Here is a 15,808-nt window from a genome sequence, read left to right on the forward strand (position 1 = left end):
TTACCCAGAGATTTTCAACAAGTTTGTCTCCTATTTCTATCTCAACCTCAGTCCAAGTGTGTACATTTTTAATATATAAGGCAACACCACCTCCCTTTTCCCCCTGCCTGTCCTTCCTGAGCAAGCTGTACCCTTCTATACCAATATTCCAGTCATGCATATTATCCCACCAAGTCTCTGTGATGCCAACTATGTCATAGCTGTGTTTATGAACTAGCACTTCAAGTTCTTCCTGCTTATTCTCCATAATTCTTGAATTAGAAAACAGACATCTCAGATACTGATTTGTTTTCCCCCCGCATTCTCTCTTCTCTCTCCCTTATCCCTGCTATAACGGCCCATGTTCCCCCCTCCCCCTCCCCCGATTCTGACCCTTCTCCAAGGTTTCCATGTGTTGTTGTTTTTTAATTTATCTATGGACTTTTGTCACTTGCCCCCATCAAACCTAGTTTATAGAATAAAGTCTAAATTAACCTCTGAGGAGACTTGTTTAAAAGGAGTTTTTTCAATCCTTTTGAGGTGTTTCCATTTGATGTGGTTGAAGGAGCAAATGCTATGTAACTTAATAAACAGTTCAAGACATGTACTTTTGTGAATTTGTATGGGTAATTCTTAACTGAATCACAGTGCTAACACATAAATAATAACCCACATGAGTGGACAATATGGGACCTTCTTAGAGACCAGTCAGTTTTAAGGGATATACATGAGTTAGAAGATCAAGTAAGGTCTCTCCCTTACAAACTTACCCTGAAGGGTGGGATTGCTGAGGCAAACTAACATAGCTGGGAGGTCTGTGGCACCTGATAGGAATGGATGGAAACTTCAGGAGGGGATCTGCAAAAAGGCATGATAAATCACCCAGTGTGCATAATGGAGAGACAAGGGGCTGGAAAGTAGTAAGGAGCAGACCCAATGAAGAACAGTCTAGGCAGTAAGAAGTAGCGCAGAAGCTCATAGTTGAAAAGGTACATTCCCATAGGTAAATACATCCAACATGGTACCTTATTATGGGCAAATACATCCAAGTACATGGATGGTGAATTTTTCATAAACAGAAGGATCTTTTCTGCCCCTTCTTTTAGGCTGCACTGGGCCACTTTATTGTCCCTCCACTTTTTAAAATAGCTTTAGCCTATTGGATATCATCTTCATACTTTTATTCAGTCACACATTCAGGTTTATTTCCCATTGAAAATGCAAAGAAAAATACCTGTAAACTAGTTCCTGAGCCCTGGCTACCATTTTTTTTAAAGAAACTTTTCATTAAGGCAAAGCTACAATAAAATGTTAACATAAGACAACATAAATTCATGATTCAGGATCACGTTAATATTCAAAGAACTTGGCTCAAGATTCCAGCTTGCTGGCTGGGGAGCCTGCCTCTTGAAAGTATGCTAAACATGGTGACCAAATTTGTAAATACATATCCTCTTTTTGGAGCTTCTTTTGTGTATGTACTTGGGTAAAAGGTTTCTCATTATAAGGACAGTCCATCCCTACAGCCCATATGTATTGCCTAATTCTCTCTTTCATGACTGGACTGAACTGATATGATATCATTAGAATGTTTTCCTGTGCAATTTCCTAATAACCCATTTAAAATATTTTTTCTAGTTCAATAAGGCAATTAGTTTGACAGGCTCATTCCCTGGTAAACTTGCTTTTAAAAATGAAACAGTGGGCATCATTAACAATGAATATTTACCACACAGTGGTATTCCCGATACTTAGAATGTGAAATACCTAAAATACCACAGTAAATTTAACTACTGTGGGTGGTAAAGATCCAATTTAATGTTCCTCACTGTATTTGTGTGCAAAAGAGTTCACTAAATTAGCTTTTTAAATTCTGCTCAACACAAACAGTTGGAGGTTTTTAAAAATGGAATTCCCTCTCCTCCACCTCAGCTCACAAAAAACACTGCTAGGCCCAAACTTTCCATACCAAGCACTAGCCTAGAACAAGTTGTTTTGGCCAAGTTCTAAACTTTCAAGGGATCAGCGGTTTTGTTGGGCTGGGAAGTGTAACCACAGCTAATCTATATTTAACCAAGATCTATTTGGTGTTCATATTAAGCTGGAGATCTCATGAGAACACTCTTGTGAAATTTTGAGAACTCCCTGTTTTTAGGAGCATTGGAAACATAGGAGTTACCAGTGCCACACTGGATTGGACCAGTGGACCATCAAGTCCAGAATCCTGTCTCTGACAGTGGCCAGAACCCAGTGCTTAAAAGAAAGATTCAGCAAAACCTGCGGCAAGCATTTATATCTGGATAACCTGCTCCCAGAGAGTTTCTTCTTAACCCTATTAAGTAGAGGTTGGCTTTTGCCCTGAAACAGGATCCCTTCCAAAACCTAATGGAAGCTACTGAGAGTATAGCTTCCCAGGTGGTAGCCTGGAACTCACATTTACTGACCCAGAGGAAGGATGGAGGAGTTTGAACATTTAAAAAGGAAAGAACATTGCCAGACTTTGCCCACCTCAAAAAGTGCAGGCTTGGTTTGAGTTTCAGAAGAAGGTTCATCTAGTTCTTGTTTTATATGAACTGGTTGGCTCATCACTATTATAAATCCAAAATAACTGGGGTTTCTACTGCAGAAAGAAATTCAACTATAACCACACTATTATAATAGTGTAATAAAGATATATATGTAGTCAATTTTAGGATCAAAGCACCCTCTCTTTCTTCAACAGCCTTCTAAGTTAGATCTACTTCATACTTGGAGCCAAGGCTTTCTTGAATAACATAATCAAAAATTCAGGTGTCTATGCAATATGGCTTGATTTCCAGAGTAGTAGGCACCCACAACTCCAATAAAAGTCAATGGGAGCTGCAAATGCTAATCACCATTTAAAAAACAACCAAACAATCCCTATGTGTGCTCACAGACTCACACTACTTCTTCAGACACCACCTAAGCTCACCCTTACATCAGTGAGTAACACTTTCTCTGCAAAAGCCACAAATCTGTTATCAACTGCTAAAATCATCCAAAAGAACTTTGTGTTTTGTTACTGTAAATGTTGGGGGAGAAAATCCTTCTTGCTTCATTTATATAGCAGCAAAGCAAAACGTTTATTCATTTTACCCATGGACAACAATGTCATCTCCTGTGAAAAGAACCTGTGAAATAATTTCCAGTAATATATTTATAAACGTTGTTTTTATTAAACAGTTTTCTCAGCACATCAGTTCATTTTTTTCAAATTCTGGGTTCAGAACAAAGGAGTTTTTTACCCTTATTTTCTTCTGTACCATCAGGCTGTTATGCTAGTATTAAATAATTCTCTCACAACGCTTCTGAAGAGCTCTATGCAAAGATGTCCAAATTCACATGGCTATGGCTTCCAGTGTGTAAGGTCTAACCTGGAATCTGACAAAGAACCATAGAGTGTCCTGCCCCGCATCCAATTAAGAATGGTTTTGCAGAACCAAGAGCTGCGATTGGCGTCGGGGCATAAACATTTGCTTCTGTGCCATCACCACACATCCCATGTTCATTCCATCCCCAGGAGAAACAGTGACCACCTGGGGAGAGGGAACAAAAGTTTCAATGAGAATATTTGTTACAAACCAATGTAAAAAAACAAAACTGGGAGTGTAATCGGCCATCTTCTAATTATCAGAGAATCTACCTGTTCCTTCCTGGTCCTTAATAATTAAAAAAGCAAGCAAGAGGTTTAAGAATTAATTAATAAGATTACAATTTATTTTTACCAGCCCCACAAAAGTGTGCTGGCACTTTAAAGACACAAAATAAAACTCTCCCAGAAAGCTTACAATTTAGTGTCCCCATCCTGTAAGCTGTTCTGAGAAGGCAAACCCCAGTGCCATGCATTGAACTATAATATATATATATATAATATGTAAAGTATATATAATTATATACTTTAATCCTATCCGCACAGAGTGGCATGCAGAATCAAGGTCCATATGGACAAAGTGGCAAAGGAAGGAAGCAATACTATCATATATTTATTCCTATTTTCACTTTAACTCTCATGGCTTTTCCTTGTATTTCTTTTTATACGACCCCCTGGCAACTTGCATTGCTGTTATTTGTGACACCTTTCTTATCTTCTTTGATATGCCTTATCTTTTAGTTTTATATTTTCATTATTTTCTATTATTATTATTTACTTTTTAACTCATACTCTTTCTATCCCAAATCAATATAAATGTATTATCATTATAGTACCTCAAAACACTCCACAGAAATCTTGTTCTATAAATGGTCAGTGCAAGAGGAAAAAACTCTTTTACTCTGAGCAGTGGTGCATGTTCCATCCATGAAGTGGTTTTTGTGTGCCAGAATGCTCTTTTGAATTTGTGTGATCAAACAGAAATCCACGGTTGTAATGTAATTATGTTTCTGCTGCAACTGGCTCTTTTGAATGTCACAGTGAACTAATGGTATCAAGTATAATTCTAAAGTCAAATGGAAAACACAAAACCAAAAAATGCAATAAAGGTCACAGCCCTGAGATAATGTAATATCTTCAAAATTCAGGAAGAGACTATTCTAGATGTTGGCCAGATCACCCTTCTCCTTTGAGCTACCCTAATCTACTTAGGCTAAGTAATGCTATTACCCCGAGTGTTAAAATGTTCTTCTTCCTTCATATTTTTTGTTCAAAAATTAAAATGTTAGTAAAGCCAGGTATTATTAAACACAAAACTATATTGTATTCTACAAACTCATTTCCCAGTAACCTCTGCATGAAATAAGTAAGAGGAATCCCTTCGGACACAGTACAGTAGTTCCTGAAAGCTGCATGAATGTTCTATTAATAACCTGAGCTCCACCAGAAGTGCACATTCAGGGCCCATACATTTACATGCTGTGCTGCATGGGAATACTAAAAAAAATAATAAATGTATAGCACAGGGCCGTAAATGTGCTACTCTAAAGAACACGGATTTATATGAGCAACTGAGGAGTTAATAGGAATTCCTTGTAAAGTTCAAGGCCAGACTATACCGCATTAAGATACGAGAGTCAACAAATACATCACAAACCAAGGGACAGTGCTGATTTCATCATATAACAGTGATGCAGAAAAAAATGAACTATAACATACAGCAAAATCTACTACATTCAGAAAATTTCTTTTACACAATAATTAACAAATGGAACTCATTAACACAAGATATAACTGAGGCCAAAAGCCTAGCAGGGTAAACAAAAGAGTTAAAGAATCGATAAATAAAATTACACTTTGCATAGAGTATATGAACATTCACAATTACATTTAAAAAGGTAAAAGAGCAGCAAAACACACTTAAAGAGATAAGACCATTTTTCTAGATCTGTTATCTGGATACCCTCTATTCACTATTCTGTTTTAGAAGATAATTAATTAAACTACTATGTTTTCACTGTTTTAGCATATCACCAGCAATGTTTAATGGGTTCAGGATTAAAATTGTGCTTGTTTGTCTAACTCAACCTCTCTGCAACACAATTCACAGCTCCTACAATACAGTCAGTATTCAGACATCTCTTTGGACATGTCTGTAGTTACCCGTAGCGACACTGAAAACCAGACACCATTGGCCCATAGTATGGATTAGTCCTAGTTAGGATATTTAAAAATGTGAATAATAAAATAGCAGAGATACTAAATTTGAGCATTAACAAGTAGTTAATTATCATGTAATAGCTGACTCCGTAGGCAGGAAGCTAAAGGCTATGTGACACCTACTTAACTAGGCCATGCATTATTAAATCATAATTCTAAACCCAGAGTAGTGATGTGCAAGCTGGTTCAGACATAAAAACATTTCCCTAATAAAATGCCACCTATGTTTAGAACAGCACTCATGCCAAATCTTTTTTAAGATGGAGGAAGATTCAGGGATATTTTTTCACTTGTGGATCCCATTCAGCATCGAAACGGAAGGTAACAAAATACAGAGACAATGGCTGTTCCAATGGAATTTCCAAGCAGGACTGGACATGCTGGAAATCCTAAGAGAAAAACTGGCCTCATTTTCCCGCCCTTAAGTTTTGCAGACTTAAGAGAATTGGGTAGTTTGAATGAACAGCTGAATAGGTGGATGCTTCTCCATATCTAACCCAGCCTCTGAACCACCAAAGGTCACTTAAACCTGTCTGTGCCCCAGCTTTCCCATCTGTGAAATGGAGATAATACCACCCATCTGCTTTTGAAAAGCACTCAAATCCTGTCTGGAACTTGCTACATACCATAAGTAATGAGTTTGCAATCCAGGGAAGAGTCACAACCAAAGCTTTCTTCCTGGCTATGTTGGGGAGGCAAAACTTTTTTATTGTAACATGACGGTTCCTGTATGGAAAAGCTTGCAATCATCTTGCATGATTACTCCCAATTCAAAGGAAATATGTAACAACTTTAATTAAAATAAATAATTATCACCTGAAAAATAATAATCATTCCAGAAATATACAGATCAGAAGATAACACATTTATGAATCATGTTTGCGCTTTTTTTTTTTTTTTTTTTTTTTTACTTAACCAATAAAAGCCTATTGATTTTAAGGCTCTACAGAGACTGTAATAAGCAGATTCATTTCACTTTGAGTTTAAATCAACATACTGGTCTCTTTCCTGGCAGGTTCCTTGAAGGTGTTATGGGAAGATTTAAGAAAAATGTATTTTGAGTTATCAGTTTTCTCCTACCCCACACCCTTACCTCATCCCCATCTTCCCCCAATCAGATCCGCATTTAAAGGTCTCTGCTCTCACTAAATATAGGAGAGCTTTCTGTGCATGTTAAACACCAGCGAGGGTAACATTCTCAGCAAGAATTATAGCAGCAGTTTTCATCCCTTCCCCTATTGCAACCCCCTTTGCCATTCTCAGATCACTCTTCTATCTAGCAGGGATCTATAGCCATTTAAGTGAAATATGAAGTGCTGGAAGGTCATGACCCCACAACACCTGTTTGTGATCCCCAGATTGAGAACCCGCTAGTGATGGTACCTTGATATCATGCTCAACCATCAATTTCCAGCCATTTTATAGTAAGATTTTAAAGCCGTTAGGTTAGTTTTCAGAAGGGTGTCTACCCCACATTGGATTGTATGGAAGGGATGTAAAATACATTTAGAGTATTGCTTACTAGGACCATTTCTGTGCATGTCTTGAATGCACAGTAGTCACTATTAAGGAGTCAGCATTTGCTAAGAGTTAACACATCACAGTATCTGAGATACAGGACCTTCCTCTTAGACCTAGAGTAGGAAAACCATCTAGTCACATTAATATGGAATCGAATTTTGGTAATTTTACATTTTTCTGCAACATCTAATCATCTAAACGTCTAATCTTACCCTTTTCGTTGCTGTTATGAGCTCTGTGGTACCAAATATCAGTGATTAGTCCAACACACAAATGCAATTGGCTGATTTGTTTCCATGTGATTACTATTTTATTTGGTTGGAGAATTTTTATTCAGCGCCATCAAAACCTAATGAGCTAAGTCCAGCATGTTTTGAGTCATCTGGAATAATTAAAGTGCTAGGTGGAATTGCTGATACAGCAAATATTTAAAAAATTGAAACAAGAAACAGAGCAGTAGATGACTTACTTGGACTGATAACAATGTCTAACTACATAGCTTTTAAAAATACCACAGAGGATTTTAAAAGCCTGGAAAACAGGGGACAAAAACATCTCTCTAAAACTAAAGAATGCCTGATGGCTTAAACAGTGATGACCTTTATTTATATGAGCAAAGAGAAAGAGTGATTAATTTGTTAGTCTCTAAGGTGCCACAAGTACTCCTGTTCTTCTTTTTGCGGATACAGACTAACACGGCTGCTACTCTAAAAGGATTTTGTACACAACAGGCTACTGTACATAACTACAGGGTGCCCCAATTTTACAGAAGTGGATAAAAAAGACAATGAAGTCTGGTTTAAAAAAAAACGGTACTAGAGCAGATAAGCAGGGAGGAGCTGATTTGTGAATGGTCGTAAAGGCAAGGACTAGAAACTTGTATTTGATTTGGTGGAGAAAGGAGAGCTACTGGAGGAATTCAAAGAACAGTGTCATGCTGTCTGGAGTAGCTCACAACCGCGAGTGCTAACCAAAAGCACAGCAGACACCCCAAGCTGGTGGTATGTCCTATAATTAGATTTCACCAACCCAGTAACAAATATGAACTCCTGAAGCACTGTACCAGTCTTGCGATGGAATCACAGACAGTCCCCTTGGGCACTCCAGTCTATATTACCACCCAGGCATGCTGGACTTAGTGATAAATGGTCACTTACACCAAAGATCACCCAATATTCCAGTTGCTCCCAGTCCCAAGAGACCCGTCTCTTACCCTAGGTCAATTTGTACCTTACATCTCACACCAAAGACAGTGCTTGTAGACAATCCTGTAATAAACTCACTAAAGGTTTAATAATGAGGAAAAAAGAAATGAGAGAGTTATTTACACGTTAAAGCAAGCAAGCATATATACACACAAATGAGTTTCAGTCTGTGATTCAAAAGGTGATTTGTAGTAACCTGTCAATCCAAAATGTCTTTCAGGGCTAACCCATGCCAAGAAGTGTGGGGATATTTTTGCTTTTCTTTGGGAATCTTTGCCCCCTGGAGTCCAGATAGCATAAAACAGATTCAGTTTCTCCTCGTGAGAAATTTTTATCCCCTCCACTCCAGAATCCAAACTGATGGTATGAATTCATGCATAGGTCTCCCCTTCCTTGAGGGAGTTAGGAATACAAGTAACAGGTCCTCTCTCCTTTGATGCTACACAATACCTCATTGACCTTCATTGGGTCATCTTATATGCAGGACAAGTCCTTTATGTTTATTAATGCTTCTTTTCCTGTTTGGCGAGCTACACAATTACAGAGGTTTACAATGCAAACACACAATATAACTTTACACCATGGGTAAAGCTGTGAGTTTGTCACGGAGGTCATGGAAGTCATGGATTCCATGACTTTCTGTGACCTCCGTGACTTTTGCAGTGCCCGGTGCACCTGGCTCCGAGGCAGCTCAGGCAGCCCCTGCACCAGAGGCACGGGCCACTGCCCCCCATCCCCCAGCAGCAGTTTGGGTGAAGGAGGGGGCAGCAGGTTCGGGCACAGGATGGGGGGAGGCAGGCTCTGGGCGGTGCTTACCTGTGGGGCTCCCCGAAAGTGGCAACATCTCCCTTGCTTAGCTCCTAGGCAGAGGCATGGCCAGGCAGCTCTGTCTGCAGGCACCACCCCCGCAGCTCCCATTACCCATGGTTCCCAGCCAATGGGAACTGGCACAGGATTTGGTCACAAACTGGAGAGAGATTGTTGGGACCAACACAATGCCCAGGCTTTGTGTTTGTGTGACAAGGAAGATGGTGGTGTTTTCTAAAGTGATGGAAAAAAGAGGGGAGTCTGGAGCAAGAAAAGGAGCTCAGTTTTGGAAATGTTAAGTTGTCAATGGAGAGGCTTGTAGGAGAAGACAACAGAGTGGCAGGCCAAACTGCAGGAGCAGGAGCAGAAGCAGAAGCAGGGAGATGATAGATTTGTGACATCAGTGTAGAGACAGCAGTTGAAGCCATGGGGTCTACACTTAAAATTTAGGACAACATAGCTATATTGCTCATAGGTATGCTACTACAGTGCCTGTATGCAGACATGGGCTACGTTATATGAGCTGATGAAGTCACCTAGAAAAAAGGCATTAGAAGAAGAGAAGAGTGGGTCAAGGACAGAATCTTGCTTTGATTCCCTTTTGGGGTACTTTTGTTTCTTTTTCCTTACCTTTTGATCATAAGAATGGCCCTACTGGGTCAGACCAAGTCCATCTAGCCCAGTATCCTGTCTTCGGACAGTGGCCAGTACCAGGTGCCCCAGAGGGAATTAACAGAACAGGTAATCATCAAGTGATCCATCCCCTCGCTCATTCCCAGCTTCTGGCAAACAGAGGCTAGGGACACCATTCCTGCCGATCCTGTTAATAGCCATTGACGAACCTATCCTCCATGAATTTATCTAGTTCTTTTTTGAACCCTGTTATGGTCTTGGCCTTCACAACATCCTCTGGCAAGGAGTTCCACAGGTTGACTGTGCGTTGTGTGAAGAAATAATTCCTTTTATTTGTTTTAAACCTGCTGCCTATTAATTTCATTTGGTGACCCCTAGTTCTTGTGTTCTGAGAAATAGTAAACAACATTCCTTATCTACTTTCTCTACACAAGTCATGATTTCATGCCTATTCCAAGTTGATTACTCAAAATCCTGAAGCAACCGCAGCAGTCCCACATGCTTTTAGGCAGAAATTCAATTTTTATGAACATGACAACCAACAACAAGGTTCTGTGCCAGACCTCTTTGGGATGAAACGCCATTACAAGTGATGTGTATTAATACAGCTACAAATTGTTTCTAACTGAATTTAAAATGAGCATTGCAACATGTTCTCATATCTAATGATTTATGCATATGGTAGAGGAAGGGAAGGAGAAATTTGTTTGTTGGGTCTGTGGGTTAAATGGAGTAACCTTTTCACAAAGGTATGTTATTACTGCTGTTGCCCTTTCCCTCTTTAAAACGTAAATATTCTAATCATAAATGAAATCAGGAGATTTAACAAAACAAGTCCAGTGTAAACCCAGAGAATAAATCAGATTTCTGCCAGTGTAACAAACCAGTATTTGTCCCTAAAATCCAAAATACTGTGAAATGCCAAAGGTGAAGCAAGTTTCCCCAATGTAGGTATAAATCATTTAGGTCTAAAGCCCAATCAGACTCCCACTGACTCTGTCTGCTTTAATCACATGCATATGGGCAGCAGACTTTAGACTACCATAGGCAAGCGATAATTAACCACATTATTCCAGGTAATCAGAAAATAATGTCTGCAACCAATGCATGTATTAAACTGGTTTAACTGGCTAGGAGAAAAGCACTTTAAAAAAAAATTCACCATATTGCTTTAAGAACATAAGAACATAAGAAAGGCCGTACCGGGTCAGACCAAAGGTCCATCTAGCCCAGTATCCTGTCTACCGACAGTGGCCAATGCCAGGTGCCCCAGAGGGAGTGAACCTAACAGGCAATGATCAAGTGATCTCTCTCCTGCCATCCATCTCCACCCTCTGACAGACAGAGGCTAGGGACACCATTCCTTACCCGTCCTGGCTAATACCCATTAATGGACTTAACCACCATGAATTTATCCAGTTCTCTTTTAAACTCTGTTATAGTCCTAGCCTTCACAACCTCCTCAGGTAAGGGGTTCCACAAGTTGACTGTGCGCTGCGTGAAGAAGAACTTCCTTTTATTTGTTTTAAACCTGCTGCCTATTAATTTCATTTGATGACCCCTAGTTCTTGTATTATGGGAATAAGTAAATAACTTTTCCTTATTCATATCCCCCCTTAGTCTCCTCTTTTCCAAGCTGAAGAGTCCGAGCCTCTTTAATCTCTCCTCATATGGGACCTGTTCCAAACCCTTAATCATTTTAGTTGCCCTTTTCTGAACCTTTTCTAGTGCCAGTATATCTTTTTTGAGATGAGGAGACCACATCTGTACGCAGTATTCGAGATGAGGGCATACCATCGATTTATATAAGGGCAATAATATATTCTCAGTCTTATTCTCTATCCCCTTTTTAATGATTCCTAACATCCTATTTGCTTTTTTGACCGCCTCTGCACACTGCGTGGACATCTTCAGAGAACTATCCACGATGACTCCAAGATCTTTTTCCTGACTTGTTGTAGCTAAATTAGCCCTCATCATATTGTATGTATAGTTGGGGTTATTTTTTCTAATGTGCATTACTTTACATTTATCCACATTAAATTTCATTTGCCATTTTGTTGCCCAATCACTTAGTTTTGTGAGATCTTTTTGAAGTTCTTCACAGTCTGCTTTGGACTTAACTATCTTTAGCAGTTTAGTATCATCTGCAAACTTTGCCACCTCACTGTTTACCCCTTTCTCCAGATCATTTATGAATAAGATGAATAGGATCGGTCCGAGGACTGACCCTTGGGGAACACCACTAGTTACCCCTCTCCATTCTGCGAATTTACCATTAATTCCTACCCTTTGTTCCCTGTCTTTTAACCAGTTCTCAATCCATGAAAGGACCTTCCCTCTTATCCCACGACAACTTAATTTACATAAGAGCCTTTGGTGAGGGACCTTGTCAAAGGCTTTCTGGAAATCTAAGTACTCTATGTCTACTGGATCCCCTTTGTCCAGTGTTTATAAGGTGTTATATCAAGGTCATATGACTACATAATGCCCAGTAACCCACAACTATTTAGACAGTCTTCATATTTAAATACATTGTTCTACAGGCAAGAAGTACCAATATTAGCAGCTAAGATACTTGGGGGGTTAACATAGTTACTTGTAAAAAAAACAAAAAAAACAAGGAGTCCTTGTGGCACCTTAGAGACTAACAAATTTATATGGGCATAAGCTTTCGTGGGCTAGAACCCACTTCATCAGATATATGAAGTAAAAGACACAGGAACAGGTATAAATACATGAAAGGATGTGGGTTGCTTTACCAATTGTTAAGTCAGTCTAACGAGATAAATCAATTAATAGCAGGATACCAAAGGAGGAGAAATAACTTTTGAAGTGATAAGAGATGGGCCCATTACAGACAGTTGACAAGAAGATGTGAGTAACAGTAGGGAGAAATTAGTATTGGGGAAATTAAGTTTAGGTTTGTAATGATCCAACCACCCTCAGTCTTTATTCAGGCCTAATCTGATGGTATCTAGTTTGCAAATTAATTCCAGTTCTGCAGCTTCACATAGGAGTCTGTTTTTGAAGTTTTGTTGTTGAAGAATTGTGACTCTGAGGTCTGTTATTGAGTGACCAGAGAGATTGAAATGTTCTCCTACTGGTTTTTGAATGTTATGATAACAGATTGACAGGGCCAGAAGGGTACCAAGAAGTCACCTACTACAAGACAGGCCCAACATAGAAAGTAACAGAACACCACTAGCCGTCACCTACAGCCCCCAACTAAAACCTCTCCAGCGCATCATCAAGGATCTACAACCTATCCTGAAGGACGATCCCTCACTCTCACAGACCTTGGGAGACAGGCCAGTCCTTGCTTACAGACAGCCCCCCAACCTGAAACAAATATTCACCAGCAACTACACACCACACAACAAAAACACCAACCCAGGAACCAAACCCCGCTACAAACCCTGGTGCCAACTCTGTCCACATATCTATTCAAGGGACACCATCATAGGACCTAACCACATCAGCCACACCATCCAGGGCTCGTTCACCTGCACATCTACCAATGTGATATATGCCATCATGTGCCAGCAATGCCCCTCTGCCATGTACATTGGCCAAACCGGACAGTCTCTACGCAAAAGAATAAATGGACACAAATCTGACATCAGGAATCATAACATTCAAAAACCAGTACGAGAACACTTCAATCTCTCTGGTCACTCAATAACAGACCTCAAAGTCGCAATTCTTCAACAACAAAACTTCAAAGACAGACTCCTTGGAACCTAACTCCCCGCTTTTACATTAAATCTTATGGGAAAATAGGATTCGTTTAACATTGTTTCACTTAAAGTTGCATTTTTCAGGAACATAACTACAACGTTAAATGAGGAGTTACTGTATTAATTCTCCCAAAACCACAATAATATATAATCAACAGTTCTCCACTGAAAGGCAGACACAACCAATTGTGTGTACTACACACACATTATAGCCTTGCACACAATCAACACAGCCTGGAGTTGAGGCTCAGCAGTTATATCACGGAACAATCCAAATTACCAAGATTTCTTATTACATTCACTTATGAACATCAATTCTCAATTCTTTAATACCTAACACATTTATCACACTTCCAAGGATGCACTTGTCTTTAAGGCACTTTAAAGAGTGTGGTTAGTATAGTTTGAATGAATTGGTCCAAAAGAGGTAAGTATAGAATATTAAAAGAAATTGCTTAAAACAATTCTTTTCAATTTCTATTAGGCCAATTTGGTTGGACATACAAAGCTGTTCAAATCTAAAATATGGTTACTTGAGGTCTCACTACAGAGACTCAGCAAGATAGCCTACAGTTAGTTACAATAAAAAATAAAAGGGGAACCACAATCTTTGCAATTAAATCTCACCACATCTTCTTATCCGCTTAACCCTAAGTTGGGGAAGAGACCTTTCCAAGTGGCTGGTCTGAGTGTCGGTCATATTTAGGATTGTTCAGTTTCTTGTTCTCACTCTTCATATAGCGAGACTCTTTAGTTTATGTACCTTAGTTTCAGGGCTTATAGAAGGGGGCCACCCTCTTACTCCTATTAGAAAAATGCCAAGTGAGGGCTTAGTTTTTAGCTCTTTCGGCTTCTTTGCTGCTTCCACTGGTATCAAGTAGATGGATTGGGCGTATAACAAATTTCTTCAATCCTTTTCTTATCAGAGGCTTTTTACGTTTGATCTCTTTTAAAGATTTAATTTCATTATTAGCCTCTACTGTCAATTGGAATTTAAGCATTTTCTCTTAATATCCTGAAGTAATACCTTGATTTATATCTTTTAACATTTCTTTTTCCTTGTGCTAGACAATTCCTATTACTTCTAGAGTGCAGCAATTATTTACAACGAAAATCAACAAAATCCTTATAATATTCTAAATTTGAAAGATATACTCCCTACATTGTTTGATTAAATTTAACCATTTCACATTATAACCGAACAAGAGTCTTTTCCGTATCTAGAAGGATATAGATCTGACTCAGAAGGCCCACAAATGCGCAGATTCTAATTTAGAGTGAAAGACAGTATATTTGATTTACAAAGAAAACAATGTATAGTTAATCCTCTGGGGTGAAAACATGCAACTTGGATTTCTTGGGGTAAAAGGTAGTTTGTCCAATTTGACCTTCAGTCTTACAGCCAATCATTTTACTTAACTGAAGCTTCCCTGCCCATCTCTTGATCCCCTCACAATCTGCAATGGGTCTCTTTACATAAGGAAGCAGGATTTCACCCTTACTTGGTAGCTTGGATCTTTTTTTAGCTAGGTTCAGAGGAACAAGGAGGTTTTATTCATCTGCATATTAAGAGAGATTCTTACCTAGGTGATTAACAATGCACTCATTTAGCTATTTTAGGTTCTATTCTTGGTGAGAGGAACTCCTGACCTTGGATGATCTGTGTGTCCTTAGACAAAGTGTCTCACATAACATGAACCATTTTCTTATTGTCTTTACTTCTTAGGTGGATCTGATTTTGGGATAAACATAGGTGGATAGCTTTTCTAATGTGTGAGGGCCAGAAGGAATCCGTAGTTATTAATCAATCAAAGCATATCAGTCCCATATATCCCTTACAACTGACAGCACTATTGTCAATACAAAGGTTAGCTGAAGGATTTTCTTATGTAAAACCTTGGTAACTGTACAATTCATGGATTTTATCAGATTCCTTTCACACAGTACCAAGTTCCTTTCTCTTGATTCAGCAAGTGTTCTCTTTTGCTTCATTGTAGAATTATAAGAAACTGTGCAGTTTTGCTTTACAGGCAGGGCCGGCTCTAACTTTTTTGCCGCCCCAAGCAAAAAAAAAAAGGGCGCCCCCCCTCCCCCGCCATAACAACCACAACGCCCCCCCTCCCCGAGCGCCGAAACAAAAAAGACCCTGGAGCACTGCCCCGCTGTAACACCACCCCCCCACCCCGAGCACCGCCCCGCCGAAACAAAAAAAAACCCCGGAGCACTGCCCCGCTGTAACACCACCCCCCCTACCCCCCCCCCCCCCCCCCCCCACACCCAAAAACCCCCCACCCCACCCCCCCCCCAACACA

The 15,808-nt window shown here is 39.5% G+C and overlaps 1 protein-coding gene across 2 annotated transcripts in view; it reads right to left on the reverse strand.

Annotated features, from left to right (window-relative positions):
* Nucleotides 1–373: 373 nt before the first annotated feature.
* The window catches only part of SERGEF (secretion regulating guanine nucleotide exchange factor), a 261,315-nt gene continuing 245,880 nt past the window's right edge, over nt 374–15,808 (reverse strand). For both annotated transcript variants that reach the window (XM_034770209.1, XM_034770207.1), the window contains one exon: nt 374–3,536. In XM_034770209.1, the coding sequence (XP_034626100.1) occupies nt 3,420–3,536 (117 nt within the window). In that variant the 3' untranslated portion in view covers nt 374–3,419. The remainder of the gene's footprint in view (nt 3,537–15,808) is intronic.

The sequence above is a fragment of the Trachemys scripta genome, chromosome 4 (assembly GCF_013100865.1).
Source record: "Trachemys scripta elegans isolate TJP31775 chromosome 4, CAS_Tse_1.0, whole genome shotgun sequence".
In the NCBI taxonomy this organism is placed as follows: Eukaryota; Metazoa; Chordata; order Testudines; family Emydidae; genus Trachemys; species Trachemys scripta.